This window comes from Mesocricetus auratus, unplaced genomic scaffold (genome assembly GCF_017639785.1).
Source record: "Mesocricetus auratus isolate SY011 unplaced genomic scaffold, BCM_Maur_2.0 Super-Scaffold_100009, whole genome shotgun sequence".
In the NCBI taxonomy this organism is placed as follows: Eukaryota; Metazoa; Chordata; class Mammalia; order Rodentia; family Cricetidae; genus Mesocricetus; species Mesocricetus auratus.
The window spans coordinates 60,715,900-60,742,791 of record NW_024429193.1 but is presented as its reverse complement, the minus strand read 5'-3'; the positions used below and the strand labels follow the sequence as shown (position 1 = coordinate 60,742,791).

The following is a 26,892-nucleotide window of genomic DNA, read 5'->3' as shown; positions in this document are numbered from 1 at the left end:
TTGTTAAAAACTCTGAGGCTTCGCCGGGCGTTGGTGGCGCAAGCCTTTAATCCCAGCACTTGGGAGGCAGAGACAGGTGGATCTCTGTGAGTTCGAGGCCAGCCTGGTCTACAAAGTGAGTTCCAGGACAGCCTCCAAAGCCACAGAGAAACCCTGTCTGGAAAAACCAAAAAAAAAATTTGAGGCTTCTGGATGTGATAGGTCCTTCCTGTAATCCTAGTTCTTGGGAAACTAAAGCAGAAGGATTACCAACAGTTCAAGTTCAACCTGGCCTACACAGTAAATTCTAATCCAGTTTGAGCTGTGAGTCACTGTGTCAAAAAAAATAAGCAAAAGAGTTTTCTAGATGTAAGTAGTTCCTTCCCATTCCATGAGCAAATCAGTTACTAGAAAAAATTATAAAATAAAAATCTGTATCTGAAAAACTGTAAGTAAAATGATACAATGACCCAAGAATATTCAGGACATTTGTGCTATACAATTAAACAGAACTTTCTGTAGATCAAAACTAAGGGAAATAACAAAGTTGTCATTATCCATGTTTCTTAAAAACATAATATCTCTGATAAATATATATGTATATAATCTCAGGAAAAGGAAAATACTTACCTAAACTCTGTAGTTGTTCTATTCTTAGAAACTTACTTTACTGAATCTGATAATACTTTTTGTCATTTTAAAAAATACTTTATGTTTTAACTAGGGTGTAGTGTGAGTCCATGAGAGTGTGTTAAAGGGTCTCCAGAATTTATTTAGATATAGAATAGGGACAGTCACTCACTGATATAGAGCCAATTAGACACCACTGCTGATCAGCTGCCTTGTCTAGTTGTTCTGCCCAGGGGTGAAGAGCACAAGTAGCAAGCTGCTTGCACTGCTCCCACAACCCAAGAAAGTGCAGAGCAAGAGAGAGCTCTCAAACAGCTTTTAAACTGTCACATAGGCTGCCTTAAATGGATTGGCTAAATGGACCAAAATCTCATAACACTAGGGTTTGAATATTATTAGTTAAGATTAGACAACTGAAGGACTAGGGTGTTAGTGGTACAGTGCTTGCTTAGTACTCATGAGACTTTGAATTTGATTTCTAAGAAGAAAAAGAATTTAAACAACTGAAATCTTTAAAATGTTTGAAATGGCCAGGTAGTGATGGCACACGCCTTTAATCCCAGCACTCGGGAGGCAGAAGCAGGTGGACATCTGAGTTCCAGGCCAGCCTGGTCCACAGAGTGAGTTCCAGGACAGGCTCCAAAGCTACACAGAGAAACCATGTCTTGAAAAACAAACAAACAAAAAAACCCCAACTGTTTGAAATGTTTAAAGAGAATCTAAACTATATAGACACTTAATTATTAATCTTTTGATTTAGAAACAGGTCTATGTAGCCCAGGTTGTTCTTGAACTCCTAGGAGGCCTAGTATGACATTAAATTTCTAGTCCTCCTTCCTCTGTCTCCTGAGTGATGGGACTACAGGTATGCACTACCACATCCAGTTTATGCAATAACGATAGAACCCAGAGCTTCCTGCATGTTGAGCAAGTACTGTACTGACTGAACTATTCCCTAACTGGTATTTAAGAACAAAACAAAAAATGTTTTATTACATTTATTTATGAATTCATACATTCTGCATATGTGTGTGCATATATATATATGTGTGTGTGTGTAGTCACTTGCCACAATACCCATGTGGAGGTCAGAGGACAACTAACTTGTAAAATTTGGTTTCCTTCTTCTATCATGTGGGTTACAGGGATCAGACTTAGGTCATCATGCTTACTGGCAAGTGTCTTTACCTACTGAGTCATTTCACCAACCCTCCAGTTAGTTTTCTTTCATTTTTATTTTTTTTAATAATTTTATGTACGTGGGTGTTTCACCTGGATATATGGCTATACACCATGTTAAGAGAAGCTTTTTCCTTGAGAGAATGCCTTCCCGCCCGCCTGGTTCTAGATCGGCATCAGTCCCAAATAAACACACAAGAGGCTATATTAATTATGAAACTGTTGGCCTTGCTTGTTTCTTACTGGCTAGCTCTGACTTAAGTAATTACCCCATAATTGTTAATCTAAGTATGTTTCTTACCGGAGAATAGTTCTGGGCTTCCTACCCCCATGGCGTTACATGTTGACTCTCCTGTGTTTCTCCTTCCCAGAGTTCTCCTGGACTCCTAGTCCCTCCTATCTTGGTTCCCTATAGGCTCAACAGTACTTTATTGACAAATGCACAAGACTTCCCCCAACAACACCACAAACATGAAGTACTGGTGGAGGCCTGAAGAGGGTATCAGATCTCCTGGAACTGGAGTAATAGACAGTTGTGAGCCACCATGTGCATGTTAGAAATCAAGCCAGGGTTCTCTAGAAGTGCATCCAGTGCTCTTAACCACTGAACCATTTATCCATATCCCCTGTGTCTTAGGGCCCTATTGCTGCAATGAAACACCATGGCCAAAAAGCAAGTTGGGGAGGAAAGGGTTTATTTGGCTTACATTCCCACAGCATTGTTCACCATAAAAGGAAGTCAGGACAGGAACTCAAACAGGGAAAGAAACTCGATACAGAAGCTGATGTAGAGGCCATGGAGGAGTGCTGCTTACTAGTTTGCTGCCCATGATTTGTACAGCCTGCTTTCTTTTTTGAGGGGTGAGGGGTTTCTCTGTAGCTTTGGAGGCTGTCCTGGAACTGTTCTGTAGACCAGGCTGGCCTCGAACTCACAGAGATTCACCTGCCTCTGCCTCCCAAGTGCTGGGATTAAAGGAATGGCACCACCCACAGTGTGCTGCCTCCCTCATTGATCACTAATTGAGAAAATGCTTTACAGCTGGATCTCATGGAAGCAACAACTGAGGCTCATTCCTCTCTGTTGACTCTAGTTTGTGTCAAGCTAACACACAAACCAGCCATATCCTCCAGTCAGTATTTGTAATATACATCATTTCAGAAGGGAATGAAGCAGGATGAAATGACATATTCCTGAATTTCTCAGCAGATGAGAAGATAAATCAGAAGGATGACTGAGTTTGGGGCTAGTTTAGATTTCATAATGAGTTCTATGTCCTGGGATACCCAGTGAAAAAGAAATAATGGAATAACACTTTACATTCCACTAAGATATCAGGTTTCTTTCATTTCTGCATTTCTTAAGAAAATTTATATGGCAAAGTGGTGGTACACACCTTTAAGGAAGACACTCTGTCTCCAAAAACCAAAACAAAAAATATTTATATATATGGATGTTTGCCTCCATGTATATATATTTACTGCATGCATGCCTAGTGTTTCTGGAAGTCATAAGATGGTGTTGAATTCCCTGGAACAGAAGTTATGGATACTTATGAGCCATGTGGGTGCTGGGAACTGAAGTGCTCTAAACCACTGAACATCTCCCTAGCCTCCCAAAGATTAATTTTTTTTGTAAAACGTATGTATGTATGTATGTATGTATGTATGTATGTATGTTTGGCCAGGTTTAGTGGTCCATACCTTTGAACCCAGAACTTAGGAAGCAGAAGAACTCTTGAGTTCAAGGCCAGGCCTGTTTACACAGTGAGTCTCAGGCCAGCCTGGTCTATATAACAAGCTACATGCCAATCAGGGCTATATAGTATACCCTGTTTTAAAAAAATGTCTGAACATGGTGGCACATGCCTTTAATTTCATCACTCAGGAGGCAGAGGCAGATGAATCTCTGTGAGTTCAAGGTCAGCCTGGTTCATGTAGTGAATTCCAGGACAGTCATAACTATGTAGAGAGAACATGCTTCATAACAAAAAGGGTGTTTATGTGTTTGTGTATCTGCATGGATAAATGCAGCTATGTTGCAGGTGCCAAAGAAACCAGATGTCCTGGATCTGGAGTTACAGGTGGTTGTGAGCCACGTATGGGTGCTGGGAATGGAACTTAGGTCCTGGAGGTGCAGGTCTTCCTCTTAACCACTGAGCCATATCTGCAGCCTTAATTTTTCTCAATGTTTTAAACCTTAATACTTTATACTTTCTTAGAAACCACAATCCAATTTGTCATTATACTTTAACTTTTCCAGAAAATGAAAGTTCAATAAAGAAATTTCATTAGAAGTTCTCTAATTCATTCTTCCATTTATTCAAACTTAGGTTCTGAAGCTGAGGGTATTGTACTTAGCTTTCATTTGTGAAGGCTTAGGTTTTCATCTTCAGCACTGCAAAAGAAAAAAAGACAAGAAAATGGGTGCACTGAATTTAATGTTTATCAAGACATGATGCAGGTGTTAAGTGAGATCGTGTAGGTGAGACTAGTCTTGGACTTATAATCTTCCTGCCTCTGCCCACCAATTGCTGCAATTATAGGCTTGAGCTACCCTATCTGCCTTAAAATATGATTTAAATCTTACATGATCTCAAAATAAAATGTTTTCCTATTGTGATTAAAATCTTTATTCCCTTTTCCTTTCTCCATTTTTTTTACTATTTCAATGATACAATGGTATAATTATTTTTCTTTCTAACTCTACTTACAACAACTCAAGTGAATATCTTGCCTTTTGTGAGTATATACTTTTAGCAGTTACTCATAGGTAAGTTATATGCCAATAATGTATTCTACTTTTAAAATGTCCTGGGTATTCTATTTTAGTAGAAAATATCTATGTTGAGCTATCGATGTAGTTCAGTTTGTAGAGTGCCTGCATGCATGGAGCACTGTGTTAGACATTCAGCAACACATTAAACTATATGTAGACGCATATCCCTATGATCCCAGCACTGAGTATATGATGAGAGACAAGAAGTTCAAACCAGTTCTGCTATACAGTGTATAGGAAGCAATCCTGGGCCACATGAGACTATCTCAAAAACAAGAAACGAACGAGGTAATGATGGCACCTGTAATCCCAGCACTTGAGAAGCAGAGACACACAGATATCTGAGTTTGAGGACAGCCTGGTCTTCAGAGAAAGTTCCAGGACAGTAGGGCTACACAGAGAAACCGTATCTCAAAAAAGGGGTGGGGCTACAGAGATGGCTCAGAAGTTGAGAGTACTGGATGCTCTTCCAGAGATCCCAGGTTCAATTCCTAGCACCCAAATCGGTGCAGTCCACAGCTGTCTGTAACTTCTGTTCCAGGTGATCTGATGCCTTCATACAGATATACCTGCAGGCAAAAACACACCAATGCTCATAAAGTAAAAATAAATAAATTATAAAAAAGAAATTAAAACTGGAAAGTCTCTAAATAGTTGTTTTCTTTTGACAGGTCCTTCATTTCTCGGGATCTTCTAGTGAAGAATCAGTGACGAAAAGAAAAAGAGTTAGTGAACCAAAGGAACATACCTAAAAATTATTTTTCTTATGCATATTTGCAATTCTCAACATTCAAGCTAAAAGATACTGTATTATTATTTGAAAGTGTTTTCTGTACCTCTGGAAATTATTTTGTGATTCACACAGTTATTACACTATCTGACCTACCCAAGGGAACTTTTAACTAAACCAAAGTACAAATGTCATCATTGATTCTGCCTTCCGTTATTCACTGAATCTGCCTTCCATTTTAAAGAAAGCTTTTTTTAAAATATTAACTTTTAAGGCCCTGCATTTCTGAAATGTTTATTCTGGTATTAAAATTTTGTAAGGATTCGCTTTTTACTTATGTTAAAGCTGTAGCATTTAATTGGTGTTATTAAAATTATGTTTTATATTTTGATATAGTGTTATTAGCATGATATATGGCATTCAATATGTATTTAGGGCAAAAAGATAACTGAAAGCAATGGCTAATAAAAAACTGGCATTTTACTAGCATGATTAAGATATACGGTGTGCAGGCTCTTTCATGGCTTCTAATTTTTATTTAAATAGCAGAAAGTGCTTAAGTTAATTTTGATAGAATTTAGGTAAGTATTATCTTGCAAGAGTTGAACACACTTAGAACTTTTGAGTGATAGCATGAACTATTGCTGTGATGAGAGACCTGGGACCTAGTCCCAGCCTTGCCGCTTATTTCTTTTGCTTCAGAAAAGGCAGACCTAAAACTTGATCAATTTGTGTCTTGTAGTTTCAGCAGTCATATTCCAAAACGTACAGTAACCACAGGATTATCAAAGTGTTCCATAGAGATGTTATGTGTGTGGTGGTAAGAATGTACCCATCCAGTTCAGTGTAAACCGGGTAACGTCCACAAACTGAGTCAGATCAGGTTTTTCTGGAGTCTAGATATCAGGTGTGTGTGTGTGTGTGTTATTTACTCTTAGCCTTATTGCTTGAATGCCAACATTTCTTACCCATTCGTGCCAATACAAAAAAAGCTACAAAAACACACCTGCTACACTGAAATTGGCCAACAGAATCCTTTCGTGATTGGCAGCATTTGTTGTCTCACGGGATACTTTGATTGGGTAATTTCATTGGGGTGGGGCGCAGCCTTTTCCTGGCCTCCGCCGAGGTTCCTTCATTGGATTGACCAGCTGTCAGGTTGAACCCAAACCTGCCTCCTTTTGGTGATGTTTGTCTGGATCGCAACACAATAGCCGGGAGGGCCTCCCCTCGTAAGCTCCGATTGGCTAGACTCAACCTTGGGGGGTTCTGATTGGCCCAATGAAGAAACACCAAGGTAGGTTGCCTAGTGATCCTGTGGAAGCTGATGTGTTATTCCCTGTCTGCATCGAAGGATCAGGAAGTTTGTGCTCTCTGCGTGGCTGAGAAGTTTTTCACCTACTAGTACTGGGCTGGGGTAAGGGAAACAGGTGCCCTTCAAAAACAGAGTGCGAACTGCAGCCTACGTCCCACTGCAGCCCCGGAACAGCGTCAGGTAAGCAACAGAAAACAACATTTCTTCACGTCCAACGGAACCGCTCAATATTTTACTTTAGAGAAAGGGGGTTTTTTACTTTATTGTTGGTCATCATGTCTTCAGATAAGGTGTTTTAACTAATAAGTGTCCACGGGAAAATGGTAAATTCCTGAAACAAAACTGCCCCTTTCCCCCTCGAGGGTGTAAAGTTTCTTGGATTGGGTTTGGAAATAACCCCGACTCAATGCCAAATAGAGTTAGTACCCTAAGGCATTTGTAGCATGTACTGTTCCTTCTTTACTTTTCTTACTTCCCACCAAAAATTATATTTGAAATGTACCCATGTACGAATTATTTGTAAGACACTTGGTGTATATTTCTATTTTTAATGTTCACATGCCTTCCTGGATATCCATTTTAATGAATATATATTTATTGAGCAGTTACAATGTTACACTGTGCTAGTTGCTATGGAGAACATAAAAACTCAAGTTGACAATATTCCAGCCCTCAATAAGTTTAACATTCAGCCGTAACAAAAGAGGGACTATAATAAATATTTAAGGGAGTAAGTATAAATAAAATTCTGTTAAAGTATAGCTGAGAGAGAAACCAGCTCTAACCATGGGGCATATGCATAATGTAGAGAGAGGAATTCACTTAAGGCCTCACAGTCTTTGGTAGGCCTTCAAAGACTGGACAACATTTAGGGAGGAAAGGAAAAGGGAGGGAACCCCAGAATAACAAAGACCAGAGGCAGAAAGAAAACAAGACATGTTTGATAAAATTGTTACAAGGTAGAACTAGATGGAGCCATAGCACCTTTTACATACTACTCTTTTGATCTCAAGAATATGTGATTGCTGATATTAAGTACTTGTTTTTAATGATAGAAATTGGCATTTAAATTTGTATAAAATGTGCTAACTTTAAGCTTTATCACAGGTGTCTTAGAGTGTAATGCTGAATAAAAAAAGGTGTATGCTCTGATTTTTTTCCTCCATTACTGGGAATTGCACTTGGACCCTTGTACATACTAACACATGTGATAACACTGAGCCACATTCCAACCCCATTTTCTTTTTGAGAATTTGATAATCTTTTAACAGTCTTACTGGGGTTTTTGTTGTTGTTACAGCTATTTGTATATTCACAAGATAGCCAGCTAGAACCAGTGTGCTAAGTTACTGTACTTGATATTTATATAAGTATTATACTCTAGTGCTTTCCAAAATAAATGCATGAAATGATTTGTTATGATAGAAAATAAGGAAATACTTGGCTGGAAAATACTGGCTCAGTGGTTAAGAGCACTTGTTCTTACAAAGGACCCAGGTTTGATTCCCAGCATCCACCATGGAGGTTTACCACTTCCTCAGGCACCAGGCATGCATGGAGTAAACAGACAAAAATGCAGGCAAAAAACTCATATACACAAAATAAAATAAATCTTTATAAAAAGAAAAAATATTAAAACATGAGCATGGAGAGATGTCTGAGTGGGTAAAGGCAATTGCTGCACAAGCCAAGCAACCTGAGTTCAATCCCCAGAACCCACGTAATGGTAGGAGAGAGGGTTCCAAAAAGTTGTCCTCTGACCCCCCACATGTGCACACAGCACAAGCACCCACAAATATTATACAAACACAATAATTTAAAAATATTAAAATGTGTTTTTGACTTGTATAATTTTTATTTGTTTCATAATGTGCTATTAACTGTTTATAGAAATTATAAATTATGTGTACTCAGGGGCACATGCTCATAAAGTTTTGCTATTCCATATTTTTTAACTTGGGGACCCATCTTAAGAAAGAGGAGTAACAGTGGTAGAAATTCACTCCTGGATTGTAGGTGAAATAAGCACACTAAAAAGATGATCATTTTGCTGGACGTTGGTGGCGCACACCTTTAACCCCAGCACTCTGGAGGCAGAGGCAGGCAGATCTCTGCGAGTCCGAGGCCAGCCTGGTCTACAGAGCCAGTTCCAGGACAGCTTCCAAAACCACAGAGAAATCCTGTCTCAAAAAACCAAAAAAAAAAAAAAAAAAAAAAAAAAAGTCATTTCTAATGAACTTTTAAACTACTGATCACTTTTCTTTACCACCTCGTTCTGTATTTGTGCTTATACATTCTCCTGTGTGTAGAGTGTCTGTGTGTGTGTGTGTGTGTGTGTGTGTGTGTGTGTGTGTGTGTGTGTGTGTAGGTCTTTTGTGGATTTATATTTACTTACTAAAACGCACACATATTTTTCACATCTCTCCATAAAACAGGTGAGAATGACCACATTAACTCACCGTACCCGTCGAACTGAAGTCAGTAAGAGCTCTGAAAAGAAAGTAGAAAGTGAGGAAGACACTAATCAAGAAAGGTGTCCAGATAATGAAGACCCTGGAGACTCTAAGGATATCCGACTCACTCTTATGGAAGAAGTATTGCTCCTGGGACTAAAAGATAAAGAGGTAATGATATTATGTTTGCAAAGACACAAATCTTAGAATGTTTTAGGAAGTAAACTCGAGCCACATTGGAGTTGGAGGAACATGGGAAAGAGAGTATATGCATGTTAAATCCAGAAATATGCCAGGTGGATGGTGGCGCATGCCTTTAGTCCCAACACTGGGGAGGCAGAGGCAGGTGGATCTCTGTGAGTTCAAGACCAGCCTGGTCCACCTAGTTCCAGGACAGCCTCCAAAGCCACAGAGAAACCCTGTCTCAAAAAACCAAAAAAAAAAAAAAAAAAAAAAGCAATCATTTTAGGTATCATTTAATTACAAAATTATGGAGGACAAAGATAGATTACCATAGTGTTAGTACTTGTAATTTCCCAGCTCACTTTGATGATAGAGTAATGACCTGTAGGAAATAGGCTCATTCAGTCAAGTCTTCTTGAACCTGGAAGAAAAGTCTTTTGTTGTCGTTTTGGTTTGGTTTTTTGAGACAGGGTTTCTCTGTGTAACCTTAGCTGTCCTGGAACTCTCTCTGTAGGCCAAGTTGGTCTCCAACTCAGAGATCTAACTACCATTGCTTCCCAAGTGCTGGGATTAAAGGTGTGCATACTATTGCCTGTCTAGAAATCTTTGTTTTTCTTTTGGTTTTTCGAGACAGGGTTTCTCTGTATTGTTTTGGAGGCTGTCCTGGAACTCGATTTGTAGACCAGGCTGGCCTCGAACTCACAGAGATCCGCCTGTCTCTGCCTCTCAAGTGCTGGGATTAAAGGCGTGTGCCACCAACGCCCGGCTGCCTGTCTAGAAATCTTAAGAGACAAGAAGAACAGCAGGTATGGTGGCACACACTTAAGAGCCCACTATCAGGATATAGGGGCAAGAGCTTCTCTGTGAGTTCAAGGCTAACCTGATCTACCTAATGAGTTACAAGCTATCTCAAAATTAAACAGGCAAATAATAACAAATAACAAGTGTGTGACTATCTGTTTACTGAAACAAATGACCAAGTTTCTTACAGTAGAAATAATATTTTTCAGCCCAGGATTGAATTCCAGCACTGGGGAGGTGGAGGCAAGTGGAACAGGAGTTCAAGGTTATCTTACCTATGTACTGAGTTTAAGACTAACCTGAAGTACTTGACAGTTTGAAACCCTGTCTCAAAAAAATTAAAGGGGAGCTGGGTGGTGGTGGCGCACGCCTTTAATCCCAGCACTCGGGAGGCAGAGGCAGGCGATCTCTGTGAGTTCGAGGCTGGGCTGGACTGATAGCCTCCAAAACAATACAGAGAAACCCTGTCTCGTTAAAAAAAAAAATTAAAGGGATCCAGGTATGGTGGTGCACACCTTTAACCCTAGCACTTGAGAGGCAGAGGCAAGCAGATCTCTAAGAATCTGGGCCAGCCTAGTGTACATAGCGAGTTCCAGGATATCCAGGGCTATGTAGAGAGTCCCTGTCCCAAAAAAAGAGGGCTGGGTGAGGGGCAAGGAACAGTGGATTTTGTTTTGTTTTTTTCATTTTCTTCTTTGGATCCTTAAAAGTAACAATTGATTAAGCGCTTTTAAAATTTTTCCATTTGTGTATACATTTATGTGAATATATTCATTACATTTGTGTTTCAACATCTATAGAGACCAGAAGAGGGGTCAGAGTCTCCTGGAGTTGGAGTTATAGACATTTGTGGGCTGCCTAATGTGTACGCTGGGAATTCTGCTCAGGTTGTCTGGAAGAGTAGGAAACAGTCGCGTTGTAACCACTGAATCAATTTACCAGCCTCAATGAAGATTCATTTAAAAAAATTTCAACAGCTACCTCCATTTTAAAAAAGTAATGCCTAAAAAAATAAAAACAAAGACAAAAAGACCCCTGTTGTGGTGCATGCCTTTAATCCCAGTACTGGGGAGGCAGAGACAGACTAATCTCTGTGAGTTCGAGGCCAGCCTGGTCTACAGATTCCAAGCAATACAGAGAAACTCTGTCTTGAATAACTAAACCAAAACAAAAAAAGTAATGCCTATTATCCCAACGCTTGGAAGGCTAAGGGTAGTTAGAGAGTCCAAGACTACCCTGTACTACATAATGAAGCCAAGGCTGCCTGAATGACATCAAGACCCTGTCTCAAAAGCAGAAACAATAATTTAATTTCTTTCTTTTTCTTGCTTTTTTTGTTTTTGTTTTTGTTTTGTTTTTGGAGACAGGGTTTCTGTACTGGAACTCTCCTGGCTTCATTTCTTTATTTCTAAATGTCTCCTTACTCATAGAAAATTTAGGCCAGGTTAAGGTGTGGTTCTGGCATTCAGGAATCTTATGGCAGTATAATCCAGGATTCAGTGTCAGTCTGGGCTACTTAACATGTTTGGGGACAGCCTGGATTACATGGTGATCCTGGTGAACAATTTTTTTTTTTTAATTTTTATTTGAGTATCATGTAACCCTGGCTGTCCAAAGACTCAGTATATAGAAGTTGGCCTTGATGATCCTCCTGTCTTCACCTCCAGAATTCTGGATTAAGGCATGTGCCACTGTGCCTGGTTTACGAAATGCTGGGGATTGAACCCAGGGCCTCATACATGCTAGACAAGTACCTTATGAAATGAGTGACATTCCCCAATCCAACAATTCTCTTTCATTGTTTTCTGTTAGAGACAGGGTTTTGCTATTTATTCTTAACTGTCCTGGAACTCACTAGCTAGACCAGACCCTCAAACTCAAAGCAATCCTGTTTCTACCTAGAGAGAACATTTATTTTATAGTAGAATTGATCTTGAGATAGTTTCCTGAGTGCTGGGATTAAAGGTGTGTGCCACTACCACCTGGTTAAGAGTTTTGATACCTGTAAGAATCCCAGCACTTGAGGGACAGAAGCAGGCAGATCTCTGAGTTCAAGGCCAGCCTGACCTACAGATCTAGTTCTGAGACAGCCGAGGCTACTCAGAAAAACCATTTCTTAAAAAAAAAGAAAAAAACGTGTAAGAAGTGAACCTATTAATTTTAAATTGGTGATAAAGTTCTTTAATTTTTAATGAGTTGTGTGTATACTGTGTGTGTGTGTGTGTGTGTGTGTGTGTGTGTGTGTGTATAAGCATGCCACAGTGGAGATCAGAGAACAAGTTATGAAAGTTGGTTCTCTTATTCTCTGATAATTGTTTTTTTAATTTATCTACAGTGTGTGTGGTTGTTTCCTTCCACTATGTGTGTCCCAGCAATGATATCTAAGTTGTGAGGCTTCATGGCATGTACCCTTACCTGCTGAGCCATTTCACCACCTCTTTTGGTGACAGTTTTTAAATTTACCTTTTCAGAGTTAGGTGTGATTGCTCACACCTATAATTTCAGCACTTGGGAGGCTAAGACATAAAGATTATCATAAATACTTGGCCTGCCTGGGCCACATAGCAAGACCCTGTCTCAGTTAACCAAAACATGGGCTAGGAATACGACTCAGTTCATAAAGTGCCTCCTTAGTATGCAGGAAGCCCTTGGTTTGACCCTAAGCACCAATATCCCAGAGCACTCAATAAGTGGAGTAAGGAGGATCAGAAATTTAGGGTTATCCTGGTCTCCAGAGTGAGTCTGAGGTCAGCATAAGCTACATGAGAACATGTCTCAAAAAATTTTTTAATGAAAATTTTTTAAAAATTGAAGGTCTAATTTAGGTTACTACCTGCATTTTCCTTCTGGTTTCTTGATTGTGCAGAATGAACCTGAGTCTTTCATTCGTTATTGCTCATTGTGAATAGTGCAAGTATATTAGAAGGGCTCGTTTGCCTTTGTGTGTGCACTTTATATGGGCTATTTAAAAAGAAGAACTTTGTCTTGTTCATTATTACATCCCGTTTTAATGCCCCAAGAAAGGAGCCAGAGTTCAAAGTCCTGTTTTGACAGTAGGAGAATAAAACTTTAGCTGCTTCCTTAGAGCCTCTCCCAGTTCCTCCCAGTTCTAAAATGCTCGCTGTTCTAAAATATATGATACCAAAATTAAGATAAAACCACTCCCACTTAAAATTGGGCCTTTGACTATAACCACTGAGCCTATAAATTTACTGTGAGCCTTTTGTCTCCTTCATAGTTTGACTAGCTTGAGCATTTGTTTTTTTTTAAACTTTGTACCTTTCCTTGCTTGATCCTGCAAGGCAGGGAACATTCTCTCTTTATGGGAGTCAAAGCACAATTAATTATCTGGTAGTTTATTAGTGGAGTTTACATTTTAATTTACCTTAAGGTTAACAGTGGAGCTTGAAAACAAGTATCACACAAACACATGAAAGATTTATTTTTATGTGTATGAGTATTTGTCTGCATTTATGTGTACTACATGTGTGCAGTACCTGCAGAGGCCAGAAGAAGTCACTGGATCCCCTAAAACTGGAGTTACAGATGATTAGCTGCCTTATGGGTACTGGGAGTGAAACCCAGTTCTTCTGGAAAAACAGCCAATGCTCTTAACTGCTGAGCCAGATAGAAGAAGATAACTGAGTCTACATAGTTGACCTTTTGCCTCCATACATGTACATGGTATGAGTGCCTACACATGTATATCTTTGTATATCTTGCACACTCACAATAATAAATTGTTATAACTTTTTAAAGAAAATACAATTAATATTCGAAGCAATTGTAATGTTGACTCTTAGAATAGAAAGGGGGACAGTGATTCTGTCCTTGAATTATTGCTGTTTAAATGGCTGTCTTAGTTTCCTGTCCTGTGGCTGTGATAAAATATCCTGACCAAATCAACTTAAAGGAGACAAGGTTTATTTGGTTCACAATTCCAGGTTATATTCTATTCTGTCAAGGATATAGGAATGTGAAGCAACTTATATCACATTCAGTCAAGAGCAGAGAAAAATGAATTAGTGCATGCATTCTGGTGTTTGGCTCCCTTTCTCAGAGTTCAGAATTTCTTTCCTAAGTAATAGTACCACTCAAGGTACAAGCTCCCTTTCTCAAAGAATTCAGAATTTCCTTCCTAAGTAGTAATACCACTGGCAGTGGGTTTGTCACAGGTGATTCTAAATTATGTCAAATTGACAAATAAGACTAATCATCAGGGATGGAGGAATGACTCAGTAATTTAGAGCACATACTATTTTTCCTGTTGATTTGAGCTCTGTCCCGAGCATTTTCATTGGAGAGCTCACAGCAGAGTTTGGCATCACAGGCCTGTAGCCACAACTGTCTGCATGTTAAAAGCCAGCCTGTTTTACATAGTGAGTTCAGGCTTCACCTGAGTTACATAGCCAAACCCTGTATGGGAATAAAAAAAAAAAAAAAAAAAAAACAAAAAAAACTCCTGGTTTAAAGTAGAGAGTATTGAATTACATTACATTCTCAGCATTTTTTTCTTTTTTTCTTTTTTTTTTTTTCCTCGAGACAGGGTTTCTCTGTATTGTTTTGGAGGTTGTCCTGGAACTCGCTCAATAGACCAGGCTGGTCTCGAACTCACAGAGATCCCCCTGCCTCTGTCTCCCAAGTGCTGGGATTAAAGGCATGTGCCACCAACGCCTGGCCAAGCAGTTTTTTTTTAAATTCACTTTTATGATAAGCATTTTCTAAGATTTGGAGTGAGGGGTTAAAATATTTTCCTTTATTTTTAATTAATGCATATGGGTATTTTGCCTGTATATTATGTCTTGTACCAAGTATGTGAGTGCCTATGGAGGCCAGAAGACAGTGTTGGATCCCTGGAGACTGGAATTACAGACTGTTGTGAACTACTCAGCCATCTCTCCAGCCCCAGTTGGTTTTGTTTTTGTTTTTGTTTTTGTTTTTGAGACAAGGTTTCTCTGTGTAACAGCCCCAGCTGTCCTGAAACTAGCTCTGTAGATCAGGCTGGCCTCGAACTCACAGATCTGCCTGCCTCCACCTCCCGAGTGCTGGGATTTAAAGATTAGCACCACCACCACCTGGTGGTTTTGGGTTTTTTAAATGGTCTCACTGTCTTGGAACTCACCATGTAGCTCAGGATGGCCTCTGTTGTTTGGGGTAGTTGTTTTTGAGACAGGGTCCTGATCATTCTGCCTCTAGTGCTGCTGGGGTTACAGATGAGCACCACCACCATGCTCAGCTGGATCCCTGGTTTTTAATGATGCTTTACATTTTATTTTTCTTTCCTTCCTCATTTCCATTTGCCACCCTCTCCTGCCAACTCTAAGATATTTAACATTCGTGGTTGTTTTAAGGTGTGTCTTCCAGGATGTTTGACTAAGGAAGGGCACTTTGAATACTTGACTAATTGGAAATTCCATATAAAAGTGACTCTTTGTATATAATGAACACCTATTGCTCAGTCTCTTTATAGTAGCAAGATTATCATAAATATGTGTAATCTTTAACTAAAATGTTTCTCTTAGGGGTTTATTTAGAAATACACTGACAAAAGAATATTATCTTTCTTTTCATCTTTTTTCTTTTTATTTTTTTGTTTTTTGTTTTTTTACGAGACAGAGTTTCTCTGTATTGTTTTGGAGGCTGTCGGTCCAGCCCGGCCTCGAACTCACAGAGATCCACCTGCCTCTGCCTCCTGAGTGCTAGGATCAAAGGTGTGCGCCACCACAGCACAGCTCATCTTTTTTTTTTTTTAAGACAATTTTTCATTTATACCAGGCTGGCCTCAAAGTCATAATGTAGATGACCTTCACTTTCTAGTCATCCTGCTTCTACTTCCCCAGTGCTAGAATTACAGCAAGAACCACTATACCTAGTTTGGGTTTTGTTTTTTATGCTGGGACTCAGACCCATGCTATATAAGCACACTACATGCCAGTCCTCCTTTTTCCTTTTTTGATATAAATAAACATATGTTAAATTAGAAAAGTTACCCACTAAACTATTTATATTAGCTACCTGAAAGAGATTCTTTTTTTTTTTCCAATACAGGGTTTTTCTGTGTAATCTTGACTGTCTGGTTGGTCTGGAACTCACTTTGTAGAGCAGGCTGGCCTCTATCTTAGAGATCTGTCTACCTGTACCTCCCAACTGCTAGGATTAACGTTATATGGGCCACCATACCTGGTTTTGACTTTTACTTTTAAAATTGTATGTTTTCATAGGGGCTTTTTCTTTTTCTTTTTCTTTTTTTGTTTTGTTTTGTTTTTTGTTTTGTTTTCAAGACAGAGTTTTTCTGTAGGTTTGGAAACTGTCCTTGAACTCACAAAGATTCTGCCTCCTGAGTGCTGGGACTAAAAACATGCGCCACCACCACTGGTTATTTTGTGGTTTTTCAAGATAAGGTTTCTCTATAGCTTTGGAGCCTTTCCTGGAACTTGTTCTGTAGACTAGGCTGTCCTCAAACTCACAGATATCCACCTGCCTCTGCTTCTTGAGTGCTGACATTAAAGGCTTGCACCACCACACCACCTCCAGGCCTGAGACTTTTGGTGGTGGGGGGAACATTTTCTTTTTAAAGACTACCTATTTTTATGATCAGTACAAAACAAAATTACTATTCAAAGATCTCATTCTGACCAGATATAGTGTTACATGCCTGTAATTACAATACTCAGGAGGTAGAGATAGCAGGATAGCTGTCCTTTGCAACCTGGTCTGTGCAATAAAGTCAAGGCTAGCCTGGGCTACAAAGTAAGACCCTGACCCAACCCTTCACCCAAGTAAGCTGTCAGCAAGCATGAGACTGATCCAGACCCCCTGAATGTGGGTGTCAGTGACGAGGCCTAGGTAATCTATGGGGCCTTGGTTACTAGATCAGTATTCATCCCTGGCATACAAATGAACTTTGGGAGCCCATCCCACAATGAGGGATGCTCTCTCAGCCTGGACTCTTGGGGGAGGGCCTAGGCCTGCCCTGAACGAAATGACAGACTCTGGATATCCCCCATGGAGGTCCTTACCCTCCCTGGGGAATGGGAATTGGGTGGGAGGCTGGGAGGGATTAGTGGGGGAAGGATGTGGGAGGAGAGGAGGGAGAGGGAGCTGGGATTGACATGTGAAGCAGCCTTGTTTGTAGTTTAAATAAAAAAATCTAAAAAAAAAAAGTAAGCTGTCGGCCTGGTGGTGGTGGCATATGCCTTTAATCCCAGAACTTGAGAGGCAGAGACAGACTGATCTATGTGAGTTTCAGGCCAGCCTGGTCTACAGAGCAAGTGCTAGGACAGGCTCCAAAGCTACACAGAGAAGCCCTGTCTCAAAAAACAAAAACAATAAAAAACAAAAAACTGTCATCCTGCCAGGTATCCTGGGACAATCCCCAACTGGTACTGAGGTAGTGTACAATTCTGTCTTTCTCACAAACACCAAAATATTTTCTTTTTTCTTCCTCATATATGTAGCTTCTGGTAATATATTTTGTGTGACCTTTGTGTGTGGTAGCTTTTACTGCTTGCGCATACCAAAGCATTGGCCCTTTAACACAGTCTTTAGAATGAGTAGTTTGAGATTTCACCAAACTGCATATATGAAGAGAAAAGAACCTTGGAAACATAAGGAGCGATATTTTCCTCCCCCCACCCAGGCTACTCTACATCTAATTATGACACAACTGTACTCTTACAAGATTCTCCTCTCACTCTCTTATCTCACTCTCCTCCTGCTCTGCTGTTACCCCCGTTCGTCTCTGTCATGTCTGTCTCCCCACTTTGTTCTCCCGCTGCTGTGAGAAACTACGATTAATACACTCTCTCTCTCTCTCAAAAAAAAAAGATTCTACCCAAGAAAATGATATGATGGTCTGTGTTGTCATCCTTGGTCTTTACTTTTCCTCAGTCATTATCTTTTCTTTTGTAAATTGATGTTATAGTTCCATAGGCGCTTTTAATTTTTAAGCTAAGTATGTTTTTACACTTTTTTCTATTGAGTATTAATAATAATAATAAGTTTAATGACTCATTTGGAGAGTTTCTTTACATGTCTTGAGATGCTGTGATGGGAAAGAGTAATATTTAAAGGGTTCCTATGAGCCTGGAGGAGAGCTCAGTCAGTAAGAGTCCTTGCTGAGTATTCACAAAGCCATGAGTCCAATCACCAGTAAATAGTGGTGAACACCTATAATCCAATATTCCAGAGGTAGAAGTAGTAGTAGGTTCCATTCAGACTTATCCTCAACTATAGTGAGTTCAAGGCTAACCTGGACTTTATGAGACCCTGTCTCAAAAAATAAAAACAAAAAAACCCAAAAAATAAAACTACATCCTGGTTACCATAGTGTCCATATTTACAGTGCTTCTCTTATATAATTCTGTTAGCAAAATGAATTGTCCTTGAAACAGAAACTACATATAGCAAGGAAGAAATGGAAAAGAAAACTTCCCTACAGTTAATTCTAGCCATGATGTTTGCACACCTGTTGGGGTTATATATGCTGTGACTGAATCAACTGTCTGTTCTGAAGTAAATTATAATTTAACAATCTAATTGGACAACTAAATTGTATAAAAATCAAGTATTAAGTTAAAAAAACTACTCTCTATCCTCCTTAAAGAGGAATCAAGTGTGTCCCTGGAGTGAGCATGGCTTGGGCAGGAGAGGAAAGTAACCCTGTCTTGGATCAAAGATCTCAGGCTGTTTGGAAATATACTAATGTCTCATGAATGTTTATGACCCTAGCTGAGGTTTTTGCAAGCTAACATATTTGCTTACATGCTTTTTCGTACTTCAGATTTTTGAGACAGGATCTCATGTACCCAGGCTGGCCTTCAAATTCCTGTTCTTTCTACCTTCCAAGTACATGTGCTGCCATGCCCAACAAACATTTCTTTTTTTTTCTTTTTTTTTTTTTTTGGTTTTTCGAGACAGGGTTTCTCTGTAGCTTTGAAGACTGTCCTGGAACTCACTTTGTAGACCAGGCTGGCCTCGAACCAACAAACATTTCTTAAATTCATAAATTTATGATTGAAAGTTTGTTTTCATCCCTACCACTACAGGAAAAATAATTTTACTGAGTAGATAATATATGTCTGTCATAAAAGGGTATCAATCTCTTTCTTTTCTGAGTCAGGGCTGGCTTTGTACTCACAGAGATCCACTTAAGTGTAGGATTAATGGCATACATCACCATGCCCAACAAAGATATTCTATTCTTAAGATATAGTGAGAACGAACAAGGTAGTCATGATATAACAGAGGTTAGAAAAGAAGTGTGTATATAGGCACACTCGATAAGAAACATAACCCAGATGATGGAGTGGAGAGAGAAACAGTGTTAGAAAATGTTACACAGACAATGTGATCCCTGCACTCAATCCTGAAGTGCAAAGAGAAGTTGGAGAAGGAACAGTATTGGCTCCATGTGTACAAAGGCATTTAGAGCACTTAACAAGAAGGGGTAGGGATATGATACAGTTCAGTTTCCAATACCCAGCCACACAGACTCCAAGCACGGTGATGTGTGCTTGTAATTCCAGTACTCTTGGGTAGAGACAGGAGAATCAGAAGTTCAAGGTTACATACTGAATTCCAGGACAACATAGGCTACCTGAGAACCTGTCTAAAGAAGAAAAAAAAAAAAGAAAGAAAGAAAAAGCAAGGAAGGAAGGATTCAAGGAAGGAAGGAAGGCTTCAAGGAAGGAAGAAATCCAGAGCACTCAATAAAATCGGGGTGGGCCTGGGTAGGTAGCTTAAGTGCTAGAGTACTTGCATACATGAAGCTTTGGGTTTGATTCCCAGCACTATATACAGACATTCAGCTATGGTACTGAATGCCTGTAATACCAGCACTTGTGAGGCAGGAGAATTGCCTCAAGGCTAATCTGAGCTACCTAGTGAGTTCAAGGCTAGCCTGGTCTGTATAGCACAACCCTTTCAGGGAAAAAAAGTCAATTGATAAATAAAAATAAAATTGTTAAAAAACTTATAAAACAAACAAACAAACATGGGGTTAGTGAGATGGCTCAGCAATTAAGAGGACTGACAGAGGTCCTGGGTTCAATTCCCAGCACCCACATAGTGGCTCACAATTTCAGGAGATCCAACACTCTTTTCTGGCCTCTGTGGGCATCAGGTGTGCCCATGGTACCCAGACATGCATGTAGGCAAACCACTAACATACATACATATAAAAAAAAACCACTTAAGGCCAGGCGTTGGTGGCGCACGCCTTTAATCCCAGCACTCGGGAGGCAGAGGCAGGCGGATCTCTGTGAGTTCGAGGCCAGCCTGGTCTACAAAGCTAGTTCCAGGACAGCCTCCAAAACAATACAGAGAAACCCTGTCTCGGAAAAAAACAAAACAAAACAAAAAAAAACACACTTAAAATGATTGGTGATAGCTAAAATATAATGATCCAGAAGAGAGAGGCCTGAGAGCAGCTGGTCTCTCTATAGCTCTGTTGGTAAGAATGAAGCCCTGACTGGATCCTCAGGGTGGCATAAACTGCATAAAGCTACTATGGTGGCACATACCTCTGAACCTGGAAGCAGGAAGAAACTTTTTTTTTTTTTTGAGACAGGATTTCTCTGTGTAGATGAGATTAAAGGTGTGTGCTATTGTGCCCAGCATAGGAAGAAACTTTAAAGCTACATAGTTTGAGGCCAACCTAGGCTGCATTAGATCCTATTTAAAATAAGTATGATTTAGTCGTTAAGGGCACTTGTTGCTCTTGCAGAGGACTCCCAGTACCTTCTTCCCAATCATCCATAACTCCAGTTTCAGTGAAAGGGGTAATAAACTAAACTCAAAGACTTCACTTTTAATAATTTTAAAATGAAAGAACCAGACCCTTATTCAGTTCCCCTGTTTTATCAGCCAGGCTACAGGCTACAAAAAAGACACGTAGGTCTCTGACACACGGAAACTCCAGATCCTCTGGCCTCCTGGAGCTTAGGGCCAAAACTAAACACAAAGAAACTCCAGACTCCCCATAGCCTCCTAAATGCTTGGTTCCTGGGAATTGCTTGGCCACCAGAAAAAAAAAAAAAAAAAAACTTGCAGGGGAGAACAAAACCTCCCTTGTAGTCTCCAGGATACAGTTGTAAAAACTATTGGTATCTATGAACAACAAGCCACCTGCAAGTAGCAAGACAATGCCATAGAAATCACAGAATGTTCCCTCTCAGCACTGACCAATAAAAATAATTAGTATGTAGGTATTTCATGCCAATTTAGGACTTTGAGAAATGCTCCTAATTGTTCCCAAATGTCAACCAATCAGAAACCAACCCGTACCTACTGATACAATCCTGTAACTTTTGTTTTTAAAACCTAGCAGTAGACAGGGAACTTCCCTCCCTCGGGTTCCCTGTCATGGTTGGATGAACAATAAAACCTTTCTTTTGCAGTTTGGTGGGTCTGTCTCCCTGGTGGTCTCTGGGGATCTTTGCAACTTAGGCACAACACTAGGTCTGACGCCCACTTCTAACTTGAAGGCACCAGTCATGCACATAGTACACAAACATACACATAAGCAAAACACTAAGAGACAAATAATTTTTTTGGTTTTTGGGGTGGTTGTTTGTTTGCTTTTTTATAATTTTTATTTTATATGCATTTGGTGTTTTGCCTGCATATATATCTGTTGTATGTCAGATCCCTTGGAACTGGAGCTTCAGATAGTTGTGAGCTGCCATGTGGGTGCTAGAAATCCAACCTGGGTCCTCTGGGAGAACTGCCAGTGCTCTAACTGCTGAACCATCTTCCCAGTTTGTTTGTTTGTTTTGGTTTTTGGTTGGTGGGAGGGGGTGAGACAGGGTTTTTCTACGCATCCCTGGCTGTCCTGCAACTGGATCTGTAGATCAGGCTGTCCTTGAACTCAGAGATCCACCTGCCTATGCCTCCTGAGTGCTGGAATTAAAGGAGTACACTACCACTGCCTGGCTTTTCACATAAATAAATCTTTGTTTGTTTTTTGAGACAGGGTTTCTCTGTGTAACAGCCCCAGCTGTCCTAGAACTAGCTCTGTAGACCAGGCCTTGAACTTACAGAGATCCGACTGCCTCTGCCACCCTAGTTCTGGGATTAAAGGTGGGCACCACCACCGCCCAACATACATAAATCTTTTCTTTTTTAAAGTAAATAAGTAGAGGCTAGAGAAGAGCCTAGCAAGAAGCTCCTTGGTTTGAATGTTATGATAAGCCATTTAGACTCAATCCTTAAAGCTAAGTAGAGCAATTGAAACATATTTAGACATGGGGACAGGTTTCCAGGTAGCCCATGCTAGCCTTAAACTTGCTATATAGATGAGAGATGACCTTGAATACGTGATCTCCTACTTTCAACTCCTAAATTCTGGGATCACAGTCATAGGTCACCATGCCCAGATTTAAGTTTCAGAAGACAACCTTTGGGAGTTGATTCTCCTTCTACCACATGGGTGGTGGGACTGGAATTGAGATCATCTGGCTTGGCAGCAAGTGCATTATATTGAGACGAAACAACAAATTATAAAAATGGATATTAGTGGTCCCCGTTTTACCAATAAAGACATTGGACTTAAGAAAGGTTAAGTAACATACCCAGGACTCTTAACTAATCAGTGGGTTTGTCCAATGCCTTTTGTGCATCAGAATAGTTTGTTCAGGTAGAGATGTAGCTTAGGGTATACACAGCCCTGAGGTCAGTCGCAGTACACACACACACAAAAAGAGAATGTTTGCAAAAAATATATATACCTAGATGTTGTGGGATATTTGTGTACTGTGTGAAAATGTATTTGGTGTGATTGATGTAACAAAAAGCTAATAGCTAGGCAAGACGTAAAGGCCAGATTTCCAGGGAGAGAAAAGAAGATGAAGAGAATCTAAGTGCACAGGATGCCAGGAGACATGGAGAGGAAACAAGAGGTACAAAATAGAAGAGAGGTAACACCACATGATAGAATGTAGATTAATATAAATGGGTTAATGACTTGTTATACATAGATCTCTAGGAAGAGCAACAACAACAAAACAATAGATCTAGCTTACGCTTTTATTTCTACCTTTCCTGTACATTGCTCCGCAATTCAGAGCATCTTGCAAACCTTTCCAAATGAAAGCTCCTGCCATGGAGATGGCTGAGTGTGGAAAGGCAACTTAGTATCAAGCCACATGATCCTCAGGACCCATGTGGTGGAAGGAGAGACTCCAGCTCCTGAAGGTTGTCCTCAGACCTCTGCATGTCCCTACCTCATAAATAGATAAGTGTAGGAAAAGTGTTTGTTTCTAACTAGAACTCTTCTCAATTGAAATCAAAATCTGACATGCCAATTTTCAAGTAATAGGGCGATGGTAGCACACACCTTTAATCCCAGAATTCAGGAGGCAGAGCCAGGCAGATCTCTGTGAGGCCAGCCTGGTCTACATAGCAAGTTCTAGGACATGATCCAAAGCTACACAGAGAAACTCTGTCTCAAAAAGCAAGCAAATAAAAAAACCTCAAAAGTACAACAGAAAATAGTATTTTGGGTATTTAGATTAAGGCAATTAGAGCTGGTTAAATGGTTCAACAGGGAAAGTTTGTATATTTTATGAAATGCTGCCTTCCTAATGACCTGAATACAGTCTCCAGAACCAGTGGAAGGAAAGAACTGACTCCAAAATTGTCCTCTGACCTTTGTAGGCTCACCATGGCTCTAATGTAGAATAAAAAACTCGTGTGTGTGTGTGTGTGTGTGTGTGTGTGTGTGTGTGTGTGTGTAAAATAATTAGATTTCAGTGGTCAAGGGATGGGGCTCAGTAGTAGAGCACTTCTTAGTATGTATAAGTCCCTATATTTAGTCCTAAGCACTGCTGAAACAATACAACATGCCCTCATCTTACTCTGTACCTTGCTTTGAGTTCATGCAGTGTGATGTGAAAGTAATCACAAAAATATTACACCTTGTTCTAAAGGTACTGGCTGGAAGTCAGTATTACTTTCAGAATAACCTGTTTTCTTTTCTCTCTCCTAGGGCTACACATCTTTCTGGAATGATTGTATATCCTCTGGGCTTCGAGGAGGCATCCTGATAGAGCTGGCCATGCGGGGTCGAATCTATCTGGAACCTCCCACCATGCGTAAGAAGCGACTCCTAGACAGAAAGGTACAATATCCTCTGAATAATAGAGAGTCAAATACCAACAGTACATTTCGGAAAAAAATGATATTTTAGGACTGAAGAGATGGTTCAGCAGTTAAAAGCACTTGTTCTTGCAGAGGACCTGGATTTGGTTCCCAACACCCACATGGTGGCCAACAACTGTCTCTAACTCTAATTCCAGGAATCTTAGTTTCTTCTGGCCTCCACAGGGTTTGCTCACCAATGGTGTACTGCTGTGGGATAATCCTTCTGTGTTCCATGAATATGTATTACTCTCATTGGTTAATAATAAAGCTGATTTGGCCCATAGCAAAACAGAATAAGGCTAGGCAGGAAAGCCAAAATGAAAATACAAAGAAGAAGAATGGAGTTGGGAGATTGGAGCCAGCCTCCAAGGAACAAGATGGGCTTGTAGCTGTAACGATAAACGGCACACTTGTTGAGGGTATAGGTAATTGTTTATTGTAGAAATTACTTACAAGAGAATAGGGGCAACCAAGATGAGTCAAGTAGCTTTCCGCCACAGAACCGGAAGCCGAAAGAGAGCGCTCCTGTACGGTCTTTTATTCCCACCTCTGTACACGCCTCTAGCCACGCCCCAAAGTGGGCATGGCTAGCAGCGTAGTTTACCACCGTTTTATTACCACATCCATATGCGCCTCTAGTGCACCGCATGGCTAACGGTGCAGTCCTAAAGTCTCCTCCTACAGTTCCCCTTTTAGTCTAAAGAAGATATTTAAACTTAAAACATAACTTACTTGTGTCAATGAACAAAATGTCTCAAACATCTATCCCATCTAAACCTAAGCTTATCTGAAAGAAATACCCAAGTCTGAACACCTCCTTCCAATCCCAACTTTAAAATAATTGAAAACTAACACTAACAGGTGTAAACTATCCTACAATATCAACAGTAGGGAGAGGGGGCATTGAATTCTCAAAACTACTGCTGAAATGGGACAATGACAATCTCATGGGGACCTGTGAGAAGAAAAATGTTAGTCTAACAAAATCTTAAGTAGATTAGACAGTCTCTGTTTGGCAGGAGATGCTTGATTGAAGTTCCTGACTGGAGTTCTAGTGTTGATTGAAGCTCTCGTCTAAAGCTCTGGCCAGATTGTAGAAGGTGCACTGTATCACTTCCTTGGTCTGGAGTTGTGTCGAGTGATGTAGTTCCAAGCTGGTTTCAGGATGGTGCTTGTCAGGTGGAGTTGATGATGTGGGGCAGTTCAGATGCGTCATTGTAACTATAGTTCTTACTTGATAACTGTTCTGTTATATATAATTTGACTATGTTAAAGCTAAAACCTTTATATTTAGACAGAAAAGAGGAGATGATGGGAGATGTCATTCTGTAACTATGTCTCTTATTGGTTGTTGAATAAAGCACTGTTGGCCAATAGGGAAGCAAAATAGGTGGGACTAGGAGTCTAGGAGGATTCTGGGAAATGTAGTGAACTGAGCAGTTGCCATGTGACTCCCAGGAGGAATGGATGTGGCAGGAATGCATCCTAGCAAAGATAAGTTCTTATAAAATATATATATAATCAAGTCAGACCTAACTGATAAGAAACCAAGCAAATGGCCAACATCTTATAATTAATATAGTGTCTTGTGTGTTATTTGGGGACTGCAACTGTGGCAGGGCGGGGAGGGAGGGGGCCAAAGCAGCTGGTGGAGGAAGACTACACTCTACAATGGGCTAGAGGACAAGTAAAGCCACAAGCCATGTGGCAAAATGTAGATGAATGGAAATGGGTTAATTTAACTTGCAGGAGCTAGTTAGTAAAAAGTCTGAACATTTTGTAATTAATATAAAATATTGTATGATTATTTGAAACCGTGTGGTTAGAACAAAGAAAAACTCCGCCTCCTATTATAATGCACAGAGTGCATACATACAGGCAAAATACTCATATACATGAAAGAAAAAGGAAATTTGAATAATATACACCAACTCAGCTATCCCATTGTCTAGTTGGTTTAGTTATATGGGAAAAAAATTAGATATCCTTAAAGAGTCATAGAAGCATGGTTTTGTATTTTTCCAACACAGAAGGTCCCATTTAGGATGCTATTGATTATTTTTCCTTCTCCATGTATGAAATAAAATAATGTAGACTAAGGAAATCATGACTCAGGCTTGTCTTAGTCATCCCAAGATATTCTTTGATAACCTTTCAAATCTGTTACATTTACTGAAAAATCTCCTTCCCTAGGCAGTGGTGGCTCAGAGCTTTAATCCCAGCACTCGGGAGGCAGAGGCAGGCAGATATCTGAGTTCGAGGACATTCTGCTCTACAGAGTGAGTTCCAGGACAGCCAGGGCTACTCAGAGAAACCCTGTCTCAAAAAAAAAAAAAAAAAAAAAAAAAAAAAGAAAGAGGAGGAGGAGAGGGGGGAGGATGAAAGGAAGAAAAGAAAAAAAGAAAAGAAAAAAGAAAATCCCCTGCAACAGATGAGCTGTCTCTTAGATACACATTCTTAGTAATTTCTTTTCCACTCACAATACCTGCCCCCAAGTACTCTACTGAAATTATATTCTTAGATAGAACCATCTTATTTTTAGTCTTAATCTTTTCTTTTAAAGTACATATAATATTTGGCACTTTTGTTTGAGAGGATCTCACTATGTAGCTGTCCTGGAAGTCACTGTGTAGGCCAGGCTGGCCCTGAACTGCCTCCTGAGTGCTGTGATCAAAGGCATGTGTCACTACACACAGTGCGTGTG

General features: G+C 40.0%; 2 protein-coding genes across 8 annotated transcripts in view; both read left to right on the top strand.

Annotated features, from left to right (window-relative positions):
* The window catches only part of Hormad1 (HORMA domain containing 1), a 28,837-nt gene extending 23,043 nt beyond the window's left edge, over positions 1-5,794 (top strand). For all 5 annotated transcript variants that reach the window (XM_040752231.1, XM_040752227.1, XM_040752230.1 and 2 more), the window contains one exon: positions 5,236-5,794. In XM_040752231.1, the coding sequence (XP_040608165.1) occupies positions 5,236-5,316 (81 nt within the window). In that variant the 3' untranslated portion in view covers positions 5,317-5,794. The remainder of the gene's footprint in view (positions 1-5,235) is intronic.
* Positions 5,795-6,489: 695 nt separating this feature from the next.
* Golph3l (golgi phosphoprotein 3 like) overlaps positions 6,490-26,892 on the top strand; it is a 32,607-nt gene continuing 12,204 nt past the window's right edge. For 2 of the 3 annotated variants that reach the window (XM_040752225.1, XM_040752223.1), the window contains exons 1-3: positions 6,598-6,789; positions 9,045-9,233; positions 24,034-24,165. In XM_040752225.1, the coding sequence (XP_040608159.1) occupies positions 9,051-9,233; positions 24,034-24,165 (315 nt within the window). In that variant the 5' untranslated portion in view covers positions 6,598-6,789; positions 9,045-9,050. The other variant, XM_040752224.1, reaches the window with a different exon arrangement.